At 31.3% G+C, this 19,863-nt stretch overlaps 1 protein-coding gene across 1 annotated transcript in view; it reads left to right on the top strand.

Annotated features, from left to right (window-relative positions):
* ninaC (STKc_myosinIII_N_like and MYSc_Myo21 domain-containing protein ninaC) overlaps positions 1–19,863 on the top strand; it is a 105,933-nt gene that overhangs the window by 35,214 nt on the left and 50,856 nt on the right. Inside the window, exons 9-13 of the mRNA XM_075357031.1 lie at positions 2,614–2,709; positions 3,755–3,940; positions 10,669–10,857; positions 14,401–14,597; positions 17,971–18,326. Of these exons, the coding sequence (XP_075213146.1) occupies positions 2,614–2,709; positions 3,755–3,940; positions 10,669–10,857; positions 14,401–14,597; positions 17,971–18,326 (1,024 nt within the window). The remainder of the gene's footprint in view (positions 1–2,613; positions 2,710–3,754; positions 3,941–10,668; positions 10,858–14,400; positions 14,598–17,970; positions 18,327–19,863) is intronic.

Raw genomic sequence — 19,863 nt, 5'->3', positions numbered from 1 at the left:
GTAGAAAATATAAGAATGCTAATGATGAAGAAAGTAAAAGGAACTATCGGCAATTAAGAAATGCTATAAATAGGAAGTGCAAACTGGCGAAAGAAGAGTGGATTAAAGAAAAGTGTTCTGAAGTGGAAAGAGAAATAAACATTGGTAAAATAGACGGAGCATACAGGAAAGTTAAGGAAAATTTTGGGGTACATAAATTAAAATCTAATAATGTTTTAAACAAAGATGGTACACCAATATATAATACTAAAGGTAAAGTCGATAGATGGGTGGAATATATTGAAGAGTTATACAGAGGAAATGAATTAGAAAATGGTTTTATAGAGGAAGAAGAGGAAGTTGAGGAGGATGAAATGGGAGAAACAATACTGAGATCTGAATTTAAGAGAGCATTAAAAGATTTAAATGGCAGAAAGGCTCCTGGAATAGACGGAATACCTGTAGAATTACTGCGCAGTGCAGGTAAGGAAGCGATTGATAGATTATACAAACTGGTGTGTAATATTTATGAAAAAGGGGAATTTCCGTCAGACTTCAAAAAAAGTGTTATAGTTATGATACCAAAGAAAGCAGGAGCAGATAAATGTGAAGAATATAGAACAATTAGTTTAACTAGTCATGCATCAAAAATCTTAACTAGAATTTTATACAGAAGAATTGAGAGGAGAGTGGAAGAAGTGTTAGGAGAAGACCAATTTGGTTTCAGGAAAAGTATAGGGACAAGGGAAGCAATTTTAGGCCTCAGATTAATAGTAGAAGGAAGATTAAAGAAAAACAAACCTACATACTTGGCGTTTATAGACCTAGAAAAGGCTTTCGATAACGTAGATTGGAATAAAATGTTCAGCATTTTAAAAAAATTAGGGTTCAAATACAGAGATAGAAGAACAATTGCTAACATGTACAGGAACCAAACAGCAACAATAACAATTGAAGAACATAAGAAAGAAGCCCTAATAAGAAAGGGAGTCCGACAAGGATGTTCCCTATCTCCGTTACTTTTTAATCTTTACATGGAACTAGCAGTTAATGATGTTAAAGAACAATTTGGATTCGGAGTAACAGTACAAGGTGAAAAGATAAAGATGCTACGATTTGCTGATGATATAGTAATTCTAGCCGAGAGTAAAAAGGATTTAGAAGAAACAATGAACGGCATAGATGAAGTCTTACGCAAGAACTATCGCATGAAAATAAACAAGAACAAAACAAAAGTAATGAAATGTAGTAGAAATAACAAAGATGGACCACTGAATGTGAAAATAGGAGGAGAAAAGATTATGGAGGTAGAAGAATTTTGTTATTTGGGAAGTAAAATTACTAAAGATGGACGAAGCAGGAGCGATATAAAATGCCGAATAGCACAAGCTAAACGAGCCTTCAGTAAGAAATATAATTTGTTTACATCAAAAATTAATTTAAATGTCAGGAAAAGATTTTTGAAAGTGTATGTTTGGAGTGTCGCTTTATATGGAAGTGAAACTTGGACAATCGGAGTATCTGAGAAGAAAAGATTAGAAGCTTTTGAAATGTGGTGCTATAGGAGAATGTTAAAAATCAGATGGGTGGATAAAGTGACAAATGAAGAGGTATTGCGGCAAATAGATGAAGAAAGAAGCATTTGGAAAAATATAGTTAAAAGAAGAGACAGACTTATATGCCACATACTAAGGCATCCTGGAATAGTCGCTTTAATATTGGAAGGACAGGTAGAAGGAAAAAATTGTGTAGGCAGGCCACGTTTGGAGTATGTAAAACAAATTGTTGGGGATGTAGGATGTAGAGGGTATACTGAAATGAAACGACTAGCACTAGATAGGGAATCTTGGAGAGCTGCATCAAACCAGTCAATTGACTGAAGACAAAAAAAAAAAAAAAAAAAAAAAAAAAATTAAAGTTTATGCCAAATAACATTTAATTTGATTGTAATATATTGGGCGAACAATAGTTTTTAGTGTGGGAATGGCTACGCCATTTTTGAGTGACTTATGTCTCTTGTTAGATTGTCTACAAAAGTTAAATTGTGGTATCTAGCACACATAAAAATAAACCTTGCATTTTGTACACATATTAAAAGAAGAATTTCTGTAAAAGATTGTCAATTCCCTTATCATTATTTCTTCACATAACACTGTCTGTCGTTAATTAGTTACACAGGAAAGTGTTGCCCCGGTAACCCAAAGTATATAATATAAGTATACCAGTTTGGTGGTGTAATTCGTCTTTCATTACAGCGACTTGAAATAGTTTATTTATTGAAAAACTTCATTTTTAAAAGGATGCATTAAATAAAACTGCCTTTTTTATACATAGCTTAAAATATTTATTTTACTCTCATTGCTAAGAAATCTGATATAAAAAATAATAATATTATTGTAAGAAATGATAATATAATGTATTGTAATGAGGTTATCAATTTCTAACACTTAATCTTAATTATATACTCTGGGACTCTCATTAAATCTTATTACTTGCTAACAATGTTTCATTTTAAGTTGGTTTGACATGAATCAGAAAATAGATAATTATTATATTACACTTTTAGTGTTCATGTAATTAGTAATTTGTTTAAATTACAGTTCTATATCATATATCTTCTAATTTTTATTTCAGTTGAGTGCTGAACTGAAGGTCCTCCTTGGTTCTGTCACACCTGATGTAATAAGAAGTCGAATTCCTGAAGTGCAAATTAAAAAAGGACTCCTGAAGGTATGTAACATTTAATATCTATTGTAATTTCTAAATTTCCTAGTGCAATAGAAAGTGCTACTTTATATATTCCATATTGTCATTCAGTTAAACTACATTTAAATAGCATCTTAATCTGTCTGAAGAAACTGCCGTTCAATATTGTCAATTACCACATAGATGATCAGAAAAATTACAGTATCTACTAAAGATGCTTTGGGCTGTAAGTGTAACACAATCAATAAATAAAACAGAGAAACAAATTTTTATTATTCGTGATGGGTAATATTGAAGGTGATTCAGTATTGTTTATTTATAATAACAAAGGAAACAGATTTAAAGTTAATGAACCTTTTTAGTTACGTAAAACATTTTCAAATAATTTTGTACCATCATTAATGCTAATTTCACTGAATATTTAAGATCATCATTAGTGACATTAGTCCCACTGATGAAAATGCTATCTACTTCAATTATTATTGATTGTTAACCACAGCATCTGTCTTCTTTTCTATTCAGTGGTTATAAAGCATTTTGAAACACACATCAATAAGTAAATTAGCAATCAATAATATTTAAGTAATTATTAATCCCTGGATAGGCTTTGCATTTTTCAAACAGTTTTTAAATCTCTTCTGAATTACAATAGTTAGCCTTACATCACTTTCATTTAATCTTAACATCTAACTACATTCTGCTCTTTTATAATGATCATTGTTATCAATTTACAAGTGCCTCAAATCACAGCCAAGTTTGGGTTTTTTCATATAATACAATTTTTCATTATGTTTTGAATAGGGTTTCATACCACAGTAGAATTTGTATCCACTATGGTTGTTATTCCATTTATGGTTCCACTCTTCTGTTCCTACACTTATACCCTACTTTTACATTATCTTTGCTATACCTGAAGTCTTGTTTTGAAGGAGACCTCTTCATAGTAATTTTTCTCATCATATCTTCTCTATCATTATTTTCTTTTAAATTCATATTACAAAATAATTAAAAGTACCTCTTTTTCTTTTGTTTTTATATTGTCAAATGTCTAATTTTTTGTTAATTGTAGGAAAAGGAGGGGCAAGAACCAAAAGTATTAAGAGTTGAAGATTTAGCTGCCCTTGAAAAAATAAATGAGGAAACTATACTTTCTGAATTAGAAGAACGAATAAAGATGGAAAAATATTATTCATTCATTGGAGATATTCTTTTGTTTATAAATCCATATGAATCAAAGGATATTTATGGACCTGAGGTACTATCAATATTAATATTATAGTTTAATTAACGTTTAACTCAATGATTTTACAATGTAATTCATTAGCTCTAGATGGTTATGAACAATATTATAACATATAGTTATATTTTCTAATTGTTTGAGAAAAGAGAGCTGTATTAGTGCTCCTGTAATAAGTTGGTATATACAGAGTAACCTGAATAAGCAATAGTTCTTACAGTGGGGAAGTAGCTAAGGTTGCTAACTAACTGATGACTGGTGCAACACATTAACAGAATCTGAATTTCTAACATCTTCTAGGCTTTGAATACTGAACAAATGAAAGAAATGGAAAACTGCTGCAGCAGTACTTTCTGCATAACTGAAGTATATTTCTTGATGACCTCTTTTTGCACTTGACTTCTTCTATGTCTGATGACCCTCTTACAAGAGTTCAGTAGGGAGAATTTTTATAAAGTATTAATTATAAAATTAAATTTGTTTTGTCATTTTACGCAAAGTAGATGACATTTTCTATGATAAATTATTCCAAATCCATAAGAATCCTTTAACTAAACCTCTGAGTAGGAAAATCATCAAGCGCATAAGAAATCACAGACAAAAGGAGGTTAATGAAAAATATTAGAATCATGATATCCCTCAAGTCACTACATAGATTGCCTGAATTTTAAATTAACTTGAGAAGATGATTTTATAAAAGAAATAAATATGTTAAGATTAGATGTAGTAGGATTAGCAAGGAAAGAAGATATAATTTTTGTTCAGGAGATTAAAGGTTAATTAAATATAATAGTAGAAACACCAGTCAGAATAACTAGGGAAATAATTCAGTCAAGATAGATTTAAAGCCCAAGTCAGTGAGTGTACTTCAAACTTTTGTCCTGTGGAAGATTAAGAGGTAAAAAATAAGTACAATCAAATAGGTAACTTAACCTTCAAGCAGGAACGCCATCACAAAATATACAACATTTTCAATTTATTGTTAATTACCAATTAGTCATCACTCTTGATGATGTAACCACTTAAGTTGTTCCTTTCATACATTTTAAGCAGTACCCATCAGTAACTGTTGATGTCATTATCAGCCGAGCCTCTGCTCGGCTGATAAATTTTGCGTAGCATGGGAATGAAAAGAGATATTGGAAGGAAATTAAAAAATGAATAAAAGTACAATAACTTAGCTTAAAAAAGGAGTATTTATTTTTCAATATAATCTACGTTTACACTGACACACTTTTCCCAACCAGTGACAAGTTTATGCATTCCGTTACTGAAACATTCTGGCAGTCTTTCTTGGATCCAAGTGGCCACAACTTCCTTCACCTCATCATCGGTGGTGTAATATGATTACTTTTCAGATCTCTCTTGTGATGAGGGAAGAAGTGAAAGTTGCACGGAGCCAAATCCGACGAATATGGCGAATGCGGAATAGGCTCAAACTTCAGCTTGTGCAGAACCTCTGTAGTGGCGTGCAATGTATAAGGTCGCGCATTATCATGTTGCAAGATTATGAGCATAGTGGTCTTTCGAACGCGGCATACTCGTCGTCTGAGGTGTCTTAACGTCTCAATGTACCGTTTGAATTTGACAGTCGTCCCATGTTCAAGATACTCAGTCACATAAACGTGTTTGGCGTCTCAAAACACCGTCAAAAGGATTTTCTTCGTTGAAGCTTTAGTTTTGAATTTTTGGGGTTTTGGCGATTCGGTAATGTCTGTATTCCATGCTTTGCCTTTTTTCTTCCGGGTCGTAATGATGTACTCAACTCTCAACTCGGTCACAACATTGAAAAGGAAGTCGTTTCCTTTGGCACGATAGCCCTATAAAAGTTCTTCGCAACATTCGATACGACGCTGCTTCTGTTCGTCTGTCGGATTGCGCGGTAGCGCACAGATTTTACGATAGCCCAGTTGCTCGGTAATATGGCCTATTCGTTCTTTAGATATGCTTAACTGATTATCGATGCGTTGCTGGGTGATTCGCCAGTCACTTTGAAGCAAATCGTCCACCTCCGTTCGATGTTTTTCGTCAGTTACAGAAACTGGTCGTCCGATGCGAAGTGCATCCTCAATTGTTGCCTTACCAGCTTTACATTCGCGAAATTTCAACCCCCATCTATTCACAGTACTCCTGTCAACAGTTTTACTACCGTAAGCCGCTTTTAAACGATGAAAAATATTCGTAGGATTCACATTTTCTGCTGTTAAAAATTCTATCACTGCGTGCTGTTTTAACCGTGTTGACATATTGACCGTACTTGACTCCATTTTAACTGCTACTGAAAACAAACCTGTAGACGGATATCAATGCATTATCGCAGGTTTGTAGAGGTTTTTTTTATTATATGCTGCCACGCCCAACTCAATAATACCTTTTGTCTCCGTACAGCACGCTAGTGTGCAAAATTTATCAGCCTTGCCTCGTATGTTTGGTTAATTTTATTACACACTAATCAAATACGTGTCTATCGTGTCATAAATTTTGCGCTGCGCTCGGTTGTGCTAACAATTGATATATTTTATTTAACATTGAATTTAGTTTTTATAACATTTTTTCATTCGTTTTGTTAGTTTCTTTATAGGTTAATTGTGAGAGTGTAATTTTGTAATAGTATCTGAAGAAAAAATGGAAATTAATGAAATTTTGAATATTCTTCAAGAACTTTCTGATGAAGAATGAAATGAAAGTGATAGCGACAATGATCTAAGTGAAGAAGAAATACAGGAAAGTGTTCATGATACTGAATCAGAACAAGAAGGTTCTGATACTGATTTATATTCCGACGCTTTCTATTTTGGCAAAGAGGAAATGAGTATCTGGCAAAAAACAGAATTATCGAAACATTCAAAGACTAAATCAAAAAACATAGTGCAAGTGCTTCCAGGCTTGAAACAGAGTACTAGAAATATTGAAAATGAATGTAATGCTTATGAAAATAATAACTATTGGTATGATAGATGAAGCTGTAAAATACACAAATCAGCACATTTCTAATCATAGAGGGAAAAAGAATTCATGGGAGAGAGATTCCAAGGATATCACCTGGGCTGAAGTAATGGCTTTCTTTGGATTTTTTTTTAATACGGACAAAAAGAGGTGACTACACAAATGTTCTTGAATTATGGGCAAGTGATGGAACTGGAATTGAGCTTTTTCGTGCAACCATGAGCTATAAAAAAGTTTTGATTTTACATCGTAGTTTGCGTTTTAATGGCAGAACAATCCGACTTAAAAACGTAAAACTGATATAAATTAGTACCAATTCGCATCAATTTTTCTTTTATGATCAATTTGTCTCAAACAGTAACGCATGCTTTTCACTAAGCGAGTATGTGACAATCTATGGAATGCTGCACACATTCCGTGGTCGTTCCTGGATACAATATTTGTCTAATAAGCCTGCAAAATACGGAATGAAAAGATTTGCATTGTGCAATGCAAAAACATTTTATACGTACGAAATCGAAATTTACTGTGGAAAAGCCAGATGGATCGTATAACAGTTTCATATGGTGAAAAGACTAGTTCACCAATTGAAAACACAAAACGGGATATTACAACAGATAATTATTATACCAGCGTAATGTTTGCAGAGTGTTTACTGACGAAGAATCTAACTCTTTTGGGAACTCTACGGAAAAGCAAACCAGAAATTCCGCTAGAATGTATGCCTAGCAAAACCAGAGAAGTTAGTTCCTTAATATAAGGTTATCAACCAGACAAAGTTCTACTTTCACATGTAACTCGTAAAATAATGCGGTAATATTATTATCTATTATGCTTGACACTGCAGTAAAAAATAAAAAATGAGAAATTATAAACGGTTAAAATAATACAAAAGGTGATATGGATACTAGGGACAAATTGTGTGCCTCCTATTCGGTGTCAAGAATTACAAAATTGTACTGCTTCAAAATTTGGTTGACAAAAAGAAACGAAGAATTTTTGGAAAAAAATATCACTGTTATTAACAAACGCAACATATAACAAGCTAAAATTTTTTCACTTCCAAACGACATTTCTGCGTTTCTGAAAGCTAATTATGCACAAAATGTTCTAGAAGAACCCCATGAACAACAACCCATAAAACGAGGAGTTTTATGGGTTGAATCTTTGTGCTGTTGAAAAGCTTTCAATGAAATGTACTAAATGTAATTCATTTACCTGCAAAAAACAATCGTGTTCACAATTGCCGACTCTGAGTAAAAATATAGATAATTTTTATAAATATGTTGTAGTTGTAATAATTTAAAGAGCTAAATAAACGATTTTTGTGTTTAATTAACAATCCGAGTAATGCGATAAACGTAAGAATACAAAACTTATTTTTTATGTTCTGTATAATTAAAAAATTCTGTCAGTTTTCAGCCTATTTCAACAAAAATATTATAATTAATTTTATTATTTACATAAAGAAATTTCAAAAAGGAATTCTTCAATGTTTTACTTAAAATATAGTTTCCTACGTTGGTCATAAAATGTACAACATGTGCCTGCTGGTGCAACTGCATTATGAGCGCCTGTTCAAAAATTAATTAAGAATGTAAAGGTGATGAAAATCTGATTTAAATGAGAGACTGAAATACCATAACATAAGAAAGAGAGGAAGAGAAGTAGCTGAGAATCATAGATGTAAACTAGATCAAAGAAACGAAAATGAGCTTTAGAATTTTGCTCAATGTAAACTAAAAATTTGGCAAACCCTTTTTTAAATCACAAAAGAAGTTACTCAGAATGTTTCAGGAGATGCAGAAGGTATTAGGAAGAATTCAGAGTAGAAAAAAATTTACACAAAATTATGGAGTGCAGAGTTACCCATGACCAGACACAGAGCTGATACTAGAGAAAAAATGGAAGAGGTTGGATATAAGCTGAAATAGAATAATGTGAAATTAGAAAAATCCAATGGAAAATGACCGTGGAGCCACAGAGCTACATTAGATCATATTATCGAAGGTAAAATTAGGTCATTACAGCTGTGTTTTTATTTTGAGTATTTATAGTGAAGAACTCGTACATTTTTTATTGCAACTAGGGGAATAATGATACTAGTTCAGATATCTACAGTACACAGTACATCTGAAAAGTTCCCGAACTAAATTAAATAAAAATACAGATTTAAATATAAACGAATTTACCCACATCAGCCCTCTACGTAGAACCCTTCTCTAGTTATACACTCGTTGCAGCGCCGGTAGAGCCCGTCAAACGCTCTAGAGAAATCACTTTGTGGGATCGTCTTTAACTGCTCAGTGCAAGCCCTTTGGATGCCCGGAATGTCGTCGAAAAAGCGGCTTCTCATCTTAAACTTGAGTTTCGGGAACAGAGAATAGTCTGCTGGAGCCGAGTCGGGTGGGATAAGACGGCGATTTCATGTGCGACGTAATAACGTATTAAAACTGTTGCCATGTGTGCTGAGGCACTGTCGTGCTAGAGTCCAACTGCCCGCATCCCGGTACTCGGGCCGAATTCGACGCATCAGGCCTGTCATTACTTCCAAATAGAATTTAAAATTCACGGTTTGACCAGCTGGAACAAATTCATGATGAGTCAGGCTCTTTGAGTCGAAGAATGCAATCAGCATCGTTTTCACATTTGATTTTTGTTGCCTGGCTTTCAAGCCTTTGTGCCCCAAGTCTCAATCAAGCAGCGGATTGACAATCCGTTTGTGGATCATACATGAAGAATCAGCTTTCATCCCCAGTTACAATTGCTTGCAAAAAATTCGAGTCGCTATCGGCAATTTCAACGAAGTCTTGAGCGCAAGAAAGACACACCTGTTTTTAACCTTCGGTCAGGAAGTGTGAAACGAAACGAGAGCACACCTTTCGGCGGTTTGTTTTTTGGTTAGAATTATACGTACCGTGTTTTTACCAATGTTTAGCTCTTCTGCTATGGCCCGAAGGGTAAGATGAGATTGTTCGAGCAGGAGCGCGTTTTCGTCGTGAACAGCTGTTGACAGCCTCCTGCTTCGCTCGTCGTCATCTATCAACTCTCTATCGTCTTTAAACCGCTTCCATCATGCGTATGCAGTACTACGAGATGCGGCTTCATCACCGAATGCTTGCTGTATCATAGAATAAGTTTCAACGAAACATTTTTTTCATCACCGAATGCTTGCTGTATCATAGAATAAGTTTCAACGAAACATTTTTTTAAGTCGAACACAAAATTTTATCGCGCTTCTCTGTTCCATGTCACGAGCTCGCACACGGTCTCATTAACACGCTGCCGAATATAACACGAGACTGGAGTGACAAAACGTTATTAAATTGTGTACACACTCGTCCGACATCGTACTACATAGTTCCTTGGCTGTCCGAGAGACGGCGCAACTTGTACTGACTACAGAAAAATGTAGTTCTTGAACTCACACACCTACTGTGTATGCATAATATGGTCTTAATAGACGCTGTCAAATTGTTGAAAAGGAAAAAATCAAAAATCTAGTAGTTAAAAACTTTTGAAAGTATTGTTTCTAAACAAACTAAAATGTATTTAAATAATAAGTTATTAAAAATGCCTGATGTGGTGAATTAGTTACAACTAGGAGTTTGTATGCTATAATTATTTGTGAATTAAAATTCAATCTTTTTTTGCTATATTTTCAATGTAATTAAGCTATTAGAAATTTAACTAACCTTTATATGGTTAACCTTTAAATTAGTTTAATTTTTACAGTAATTAAAACATAAAATTATAATTTATAACTATTATATTTATTACATTTTTTCACTTTTTTTTAGTATCATGTGAAGTACCAGTTTAAGTCAAGATCAGATAATGAGCCTCACATATATAGTGTAGCTGACAGTGCATATCAGGACATGTTGCATCATGATGAACCACAACATATTGTATTGTCCGGTGAAACAATGTCTGGTAAAACTACACAGTTTAAGCACCTTATCAAACATCTTTTGTTCCTAGGACTTGTAAGCATACATTTTAAAATTTTAATTTTTATAGTAATTTCAAAGTTAATTTTTTTAAGAATACTCTTGAATTTTGTACATATGCATTATAGAAATGGAAATAATGATCCATATTAACTCTTTCAGTTTATTGGATGGTGTGGTACTGAACCATTCTTTCAACAAAATATTATTGAATACAATTCTTTTTAAAAATAAAAATTACTACTGATTAAAATTTTGAAAAATAATTATCTTCAGAATTAAAAATATATATTTGCAGTATAATTAATAAACGGTGGATGAACATTAAACAATAAAACATTTTAATTACCTTTTTGCGAGTGATTAGTTTTCAATGTGTCAATGTTGAGATATATAAAAATAAAAAAATAAAAATGTAAATATTGCTGTATTTAATTACAATTACATTACCTGGGTAAGATTAAAAATACTACATTTAGCAAATTAAGCATAGTAGTAGTATTATTTAATAATATTAAACATATTAAGTGAAATAACTTAGGTGATTTCACCTCATACAGATTTTGAGGTAATCTTATGGATGAAAATCTATTTTTAAAAAAGATACATTGTTAATCTATACTATTATATCAAGAGGAAGAGGGTGTTTGTTTGTTCAGGATAAACAAAAAAAACTACTTAATCAATCACAACTAAATTTTTACCCATGTCTCTTGGCATAATTGAGAAGGTTTTTAGATATATTTCATCTTGAAAATATATATATGTAGTAGTAGAAATTTGCCAGTTGAAGCACAAACTTAAATGAATTGAATTAATGAACTGTAAATATTTCTGTGTGAGCTGCGTTTGAACTGAATGATTCAAATGAATAATATAACAAAAATAATAAAATTAAATTTCCATTAAATAAAATAATATTAAATAAATTTAATAAATCTCTGTTTAACAATAATGGGCTTCCCGTGGGGACTGCATGTGAAGCTACAGTGATGAAGTATTTGAGCACCTCGTGAGAGGCTAGACCAATCATCTCCATCAACTGGGAGATGACCAACTGGGGATGCCCCGAGGTACCCCTGGGTTTTGTCCTGTACCCCTGGTTTTGGGAGATGCAATGGGGTGCTCTTATAATATCTATGAAAAAAATTGTCTGATTTTCAAAATTCAAACAGGGTATTTGTTACTAGGTTGAAGGCTAACTTTTGCATTCATCAGGTACACTTGTAGATCTAACTGATCATGGTTATTCGGAAATGTTTTCTAAAAGTAAAAAAATATTTATTAAAACATGTAAATAATAAATAATCCATTATAGTGCTGCACTTCTCAATCGAGTCACTAAGTTCTCATGCTCCTTTCTTACAGCGAGCCGCTTCCAAGATATTTTCAATAGAGGTCTTATTAAAATTGAAGACAACATACATATCGTGAGTGATTCATAATCAGTGCCAAGCAAAAACTATCTTAAGATAAATTGATAAAAATTTGTATACAGGTTCTTCTTAGTGTGTAACTGCACACAAAGAAAGGATTTTTTGAAATTCCAAGTTTAAAGGGGTAAAATGGACTAAAAATGAAATTTACTATTTTTTTTTTAATTTCTCAGTTACAAATGATGGTATCAGCTTGATTTTTTGTGTGTGATTTTCATGTGAATAAACCAATTTCTAGATTTTTGTAATTCAAACTGAAAGGGAGTGAAGAGAGATAAAAAGAATTTTCAACAATGACTTAAATTTTCCCAATCCCAACTGTACTAAACAAGATAATCAGTAAATTTGGGCTTGCAAATATTCTTCAGATAAATATTTAAAAACCATTTTCAGGTTCTTTTTTGAATTTTTTTTTTTTTAAGGGGTGTGAAGCTATACAATGCTGTGGCTCAACCAATACAGCCACTGTCACTGTTACTGTATGTGTGACTGGCCGCACCTACCTCCACGTACTTTACTAAAAAACATAAAGTAAAATGATTGACCACTACAGGAAACATAACCATATGTTGTGGGTGAAGCTGCAATGTGGAGCTAGTCTTTTATATAAATTGATAATAATAAAAAAGTAATGAAAAGCATTTCTTAAAAAATTTCTTATCAATTCAAAAAAAAGTTTAAAAAAAATACTTGTTCACAAATAAACTGCATAGTATATTCTAATAGCTAAAACCAAATAACCTTTTAAAATAAATAATATACCAGACTTCAAAAACCACACTGAAATTTAAAAAAATAATAACTATTGTTAAAACTTTGTCTTTTTGAAATCTTGACCAAATTCCAAAATATACCAACCTTACTAACTCTTAACTTGGCATTAACCTCGAAGTCTAAATATAAAAAAAAAATTTTATTAGTAATAAATTTTAACAATAATGAATTTTTTGAAGTTGGGTTTTTTATTTTATTTAAATCTTTTCAGCTCGTGTTTTTTTAAATATAGTCCAGCAAAAAAAATTCTGCTGTATGAAAGAGGATATTGGTTAGACTCAGAAAATAAAATCCTTTATCCTTCTTACAAAAAAGTACAAAAAAGATTTTTTTACAGAAAAATTTTTATTACGAGTAATACTCTATTATGTCAGTAACCGTTTCTGTGCGTTTAAGAAAAACTTAATTAATACTCTATTGCATCAGTGACCATTTTTGTGTGTTAATAATTATCTGATCGGTACTACTAGTGACTATAAAAAGATGTTAGCAACTGATATTATTGCACCCATTTGGCAAAAATTAATGAAAAATTGTTGTACCTGCACAAAATAGGCAAGAGAGAAGAGCCAATTTGCAACTACTGCAATGAGATACTGCAATAGGTGGGACACACTTAGACATAGTAAGGCACTTACAGGTATAACTCCAGAGACAACAATAGACTACATGCTAAGAAGCGAGTCAAACTGGAATAATTTTGCTAGTTTTGTTAGACAAGTTGTTCTACAGAAATACTCCGATGAGAGAAGACAAGGTTTTGGCTAGAATAGGACTGGGTGGACAGCCTTGCTGGTGAGGTCCAGCATGCTGCGGTGTGTTGACACTGATGAGACACCAAGGACTCCACGGGTAACAGTCAGGTAACAGCACACTGAATACTGAAGGGACCCGGCGCCACGTCGCGGCGAACTGGGTCTGACATGGTGTCCAAAAGGGCAATATTAATAAAGAACTCTCAAAAAGAGCTAACCGGTAGGCCGACCTGCCATGCCGGTATATAGCCGGTAGACAAGTACTTTTACACTTCAAGAATAATAATGCTTAATACTAGTATTGTAGATATCTGCAAGTAACAATTAGAAAAGCACCATTATTAAAAGACAGACAGCACTGCAATTGAATCATCTGTACAATGCCTGCAAGTAGTGAACCTCACTAAAAAGGTTACCAGTACAGGACCACAGATATAGTACTGATCTGTGACAAATCCTAGCAAAAGTCTGCTACACCAAATGTGTAGATGGTACATTTACCAGCCTGAAGCACTGTTCATTGCTATCAATTAAATAATTGTGAGTTTGGCATTATTTTTAGTACAGTTACTTAATTTCTGAAAATAATCCTATTTTATGTTATTTTTTCTTAGAGTGGAAACAAAGTTGGTAATAAAATAGAAAAAGCTCTATCTCTCATCCAAGCGTTTGGAAATGCAGCAACTTCATTACACAGTGATTCAACTCGTCACATTTTACAAACTCAGATAACTTATGCAAGCAGTGGTAAAGTAAGCGGGGCAATATTTTGGCTTTATCAACTGGAAAAGAGAAGGATTATTGGTAACAAGTATGAAACAACACAGTTTTATTATTAGTTTTTTTGATAACATATAATATATAAGGTCTATTAAAAAAATTACCAACTTTTTTTTACACATTTTTTGAACATATCTGTAACCAAGTGAATCTTATATATTCTGAATAAGTCTTTTGAAAGGGGCCCTTCTGAGATGTTTTACCAGTCACAGCATTATCGTTACACCTGAGAACAGTCCTATAGAGGATTGCACATCAATCCATTTGTGAATTTTTATTTATATATTAATAAAACCATATATAAAAGACCGACATTAAAAATGTTGGTCTTTTTAAAGTTGTTTTCAGTTTGCTAAATAAGAAATATTTGCTGGAGCCAGACAAGTGAGCAGCGTAGCTGAGGAAGCACATTTGTCTTTGTTTTGGCCAAAAATAAAAAGTGAATCAAGAACACAATATGGAACCAGCTCACAGATATCAGGGAACCTTTCTCCCTACCCAATGCATTTCTAATTTTATTCATGAGAATGTAATGAAATGATCGATTGACATTTCACTGTTTTGCTAATTACTGAACTCTCAGATGATACTCAGGATTCATCAACACAAGCAATGTGAATCATGTTGAACATGGACCATCATCTATTTACAGATAAACTGTCTGTAAATTGCTTAATTATTCACAACATATATAGCTCATGCACAGATTTATAAAAATATGTTTCATATCAAATGCATTTACATCAGTTGGTAATGCATTATAGAACACCTGACATTATAGTATTTTATAACTAATGAAGAATCCATGAATTTAAAAGATATATTATTTAAAGTAATAATTTTTTATTACGCTTGCTATTTCAGTATGTTTATAAGTGATTTTATCCCCAAATATCCCATTTTTCATATTTTTCAAATATGAAAAATATTTTTTCATATTCAATTAAATTATATGTATATGTATACAAAACAAGTAATTATTATATATAGACTGTGGGTAAAGAAATGGGAAAATTAAAAAGGGAAGAATGAAAACCTAAAAAATGATTACCTTGATTAATTAATTTTATTTAGATCAGAATAAAATATTTGATTTACAAACTATCTTAGAATAATTAAATTAAAAAATTATTTCATTCAAATATTCGCTCCTTGTGAACGTACATTTTTGAAGCCTTTTGTTAAAGTTTTTCACAACTTTCTGCAGCATTTCAATTGTAATATTTGTGATCTTTTCACTAATGTTCTTTTTAAGTTCATTAATACTACAGAGTTTAGTGTTGTAGAACCTTCTTTAAAAAATCCTACAAAAAGTAGTCATTTAAATCCAAAGGTCATACTGGTCATGGAATGTCTCCATTTCTCAAGATGACATAATTCCCAAACAATTATTGCAGTGTTATACCAATAGACATGAGCAGTGTGCATCATCTTCTTTAAGTCAAGGTAAACCACCAAACTGTCCTAACTGATTAATTAAAAATATTTTGATCAGACTGCCATATAGGATTGCAATAATAGCTACTGGATGAACATTCTCACCTTCAAAGAAATATAGTCCAATAAATCTCTAGAATGAGACAGCAGGTCAAGCAGCTAGCTTTTCTGTGGGAAAAGGTTGCTCATGAACCTACTTTAAATTTTTAGCTAACCATAGTACCGAAGATTTCTTTATTTGCAAAACCATATAACTAAAAATTTAATTAATGTGTCACTATAAATTGGAAAGATTTTAGTAGTTTTCAATCTCATTTAAAATTATCTCACAAAACTTTTCATGATTTCTAAAGCTCTGAGCCTTCAATTCTTGAAAAAATACAATTTATTTGGGTGAAGATTTAAATCTTTTGATAATATTTTTTGTAAACTTGAACACAATATGTTAAGTGATCTTGAATGACTGGCCAGCCAATCAGGTGGGAATCCTGCAAAACAGAACTCTAACAGTTTCAACAATTGCAGGTGTGAAAAGTGTTCTTGCCCTACTTGCCTTACTAATAGATGTTTCTTCAAAATTCTTAACCCAGATTTTACCACATGAATAGATGGGACAGATCATTATGACAGAGATTAAAACATGACTGTGCAATAGTGATACTTGCATAAGGTCACACAAACTTGCCAAAATTGCAAAAAAAAATTTTATATCATCTTACTCTGCATATAAATGTATGTAGTAAATAAATTAAAATAATCAGTGAATAAGAATTGAATGTATGATGATGTTATGTTAGACATGAAGATCAAGGGATCATGCCTGTATTTAATACAAAAAGCCAAATTTTTTAACTGTGACTTTCAGGAAGTAGTTAGTTAAACATTACATTATCTGCTGACATTAATCCTTATATCACATTCTTTTATTTTCTAAGATGCTACTCTTTAAGACATTCCAGTTATTACAGAACTATCAAGAAGTATACGTTTCAAGGGAATGAAACTAACACTTAATGTTGTTATAATAGTTTATTTTTTAAATTATTATTACAACAAACCACAAATAAATAGATTATTTGGTCTGTATTAAAGTTAAAAGGTTTGTTTTACAAACACATAAAAAAAACATGAGGTCTTAATATTGTTCTAGAGCTAAAAAAATTGTATTTCATGTAATGAATACTAAGAAAATAAATTTAACTAGAGCATAGTTAGAGAATTTTTAATTTTTTAAATTAATAAAAGAAAAAAATATTAATAAAATTTGTAGATCAAGTTACGCTTTTTTAACAAACAAAGTACTTTTAAGACAGCACTATTCATAAAAAATGAAAATGAATCTGCTGTACAAACATTTTATTATAATGTCTTATAAAACCAATGAATTTTAAATGTAAAATGTTACTGAATATGGTTATTTATTATTTAAATCTAGAATAAAAACTGAATGTTATACAAAACTGTTTTTTTTTTTTTTTTTTTTTTTTTTTTTTACAGGAACAGTATGTCATTATATAATATTACTTAAATAGAATAAATAAACATTTGAGTTTTAATTCACATAACTTAAAACATTTTTCTTTTACTTTGATTCTTCATTAAAAAAGAGATGGAGTGATATCAAACTATTGAAATGCGTAACAAAAGTATCATTTCTAATGATCCGTCATACAATTATGACCTTAACCTTTCTCATTTGACTATTCAGTTGGAAGAAATTTATTACCCCAATCAGTATCCAATTTGCCAAAGGACTGTTAAAAGAATTAATAATCAAAAATACTTATTAAGATCATAATTTTCATCAGTATATTAATATATTCAAACATACTTGCATGTGTGTACATACACACACAGACACATATAATTGATCAGGTTGTTTATATTTTGTGTTTTCATGTAGTTTCAATTAAAATGATAGTATAAGTTTGAATATTTGAGTATTCATACTATTATTATTTTTTCAGAAACCAGCATAGAGCAAATTTTCATATATTTTATTACTTTTATGATTACCTTGCTGCAAATGGTTTACTTGAAAAATATAAGTTGAACGATGGAAGAAAATATCGCTATTTACATACAGTTGAAAATAATGATGAAGAGTTTAAAGGACCTCCTGGGCCAAAAGAACATCCACAGGAGCAAAATGTAGCTAAATTTGAAGAAATTAAATCAGTATTAGAGGAAATGGAATTCAATGAAGAACATATTGAAACAATATGGTGTTCACTTGCTGCAGTTTTTATTCTTGGTGAAGTTCAATTTCAAGAACTAGATGATGGTAAAGCTGAAATTAAAAATCCTGATATTGCATCAAAAGGTATACAACACTCAAATCAAATTACTTATTTTTCAGAATTTGTGTGTGTGTGTGTGTGTGTGTGTGTGTGTGTATGTGTGTGTGTGACACATACACACACAATCACAATTATTTCATCACCAAATTTAAAACAAATTTTAAATAATTAAAATAATAAATAAAAGTTTTTTAAATAATTAATAGAAGTAGAGCAAATATTATTTTAACTATGATTATTTTAAAACTTTAATATCTTATTGTTTGGTATATATTGTTTAACAGGGCACTGTTAAACAATATATACCTCAACATGATCACCTCAAAAGCACTTTTGTATAAAAATTAAAAGAATAATTAATTAATAAAGTAATTAAAGATAATTTATAAACTAATAAAGTAAATATAGATAATTTTAATTATAATATATAAACAATAGTTTCAATATACAAATGATTGTAGCATGGTTGGAACCTTCACTCAGAATGCAAGTACTTTAGTGTGTGGATATAATGAGTCAAAATGTTCTATACCCACTATAGAAATACAAATATATTTACATAATTTTGCATTAAACCAATAAACTAGCAAATTCAGTTCATTTTCAAAATCGATTAAGACATTGATGATCAATGCATGATACACATAAGTGGGTATATTTTTGTAGTTCAAGAGTCAGTCGCACTTATGCCAATCACTTATATCACACTGCCCTCAAAAATATAAAAAATACAACATTAATTTACATTAATTCATTAATTAATAGAACATTAACTGGAAGGTGAACTTTAAAACAGTAATTTTCTGATTCAAAACCTCTATATAGTCAAGCCCACTAGGTTTCAGCTCCTGGAAATAAACCAACCAATAATATGTGATGTACTTTCCAACATGTATGAGGATTTCCTGTATATTGTGTGATGTGTAACTATATACTGATTGTTGTGATGCAGATGTGCCTCAATGCTATCTTAATCTCAAAAAGTGCAATAAAACTTTGTTAATGTCTTGGTTACCGATTTCTAGAATTAAAGTGAAACTTACTGCTCCCATTTAGCTTGTTTTACACAGCCATCACGAATTCATAAACAGGTTTAGGATGTATTCACAGAAATGGATATATAGCATAGTGTAATACAATTACTTGTCTTGTACTCCTTGGTCTTGTAATACAATAGCTTACAAGGCTTTAAATACTTACTTATTGGCAGTATTTCATAATAACGTACACATCAATCACTCAGGGTAGCTGAATAATATCTTATGTCTGAGATTAGTATTTATTAAAAGATTTATCTTTTCAAAATTTAGTAAATTAAAATAAAATATAAGTTTATAACTGATAATGCAATATATGGCAGTATTCCTAATGCTACTATTTAAAAAATACTATAATACCAATACTAATATAGTAGTAGTTTACCGATATAAAGTAATAGCACTACTATAAATAATAGGTATGTTGCATATAAATATTTAATTGTAAGAATATTTTTATCTATTTCCTTTATTTCATTTTTCTAGGGTGAAATTAAAAGTTTTCATAATTTTATTCCACATC

Source organism: Lycorma delicatula, chromosome 2 (assembly GCF_047948215.1).
Source record: "Lycorma delicatula isolate Av1 chromosome 2, ASM4794821v1, whole genome shotgun sequence".
NCBI lineage: Eukaryota > Metazoa > Arthropoda > Insecta > Hemiptera > Fulgoridae > Lycorma > Lycorma delicatula.
Note: the sequence above shows the minus strand (reverse complement) of the source record. Positions and strands in the feature narration are given on the sequence as shown.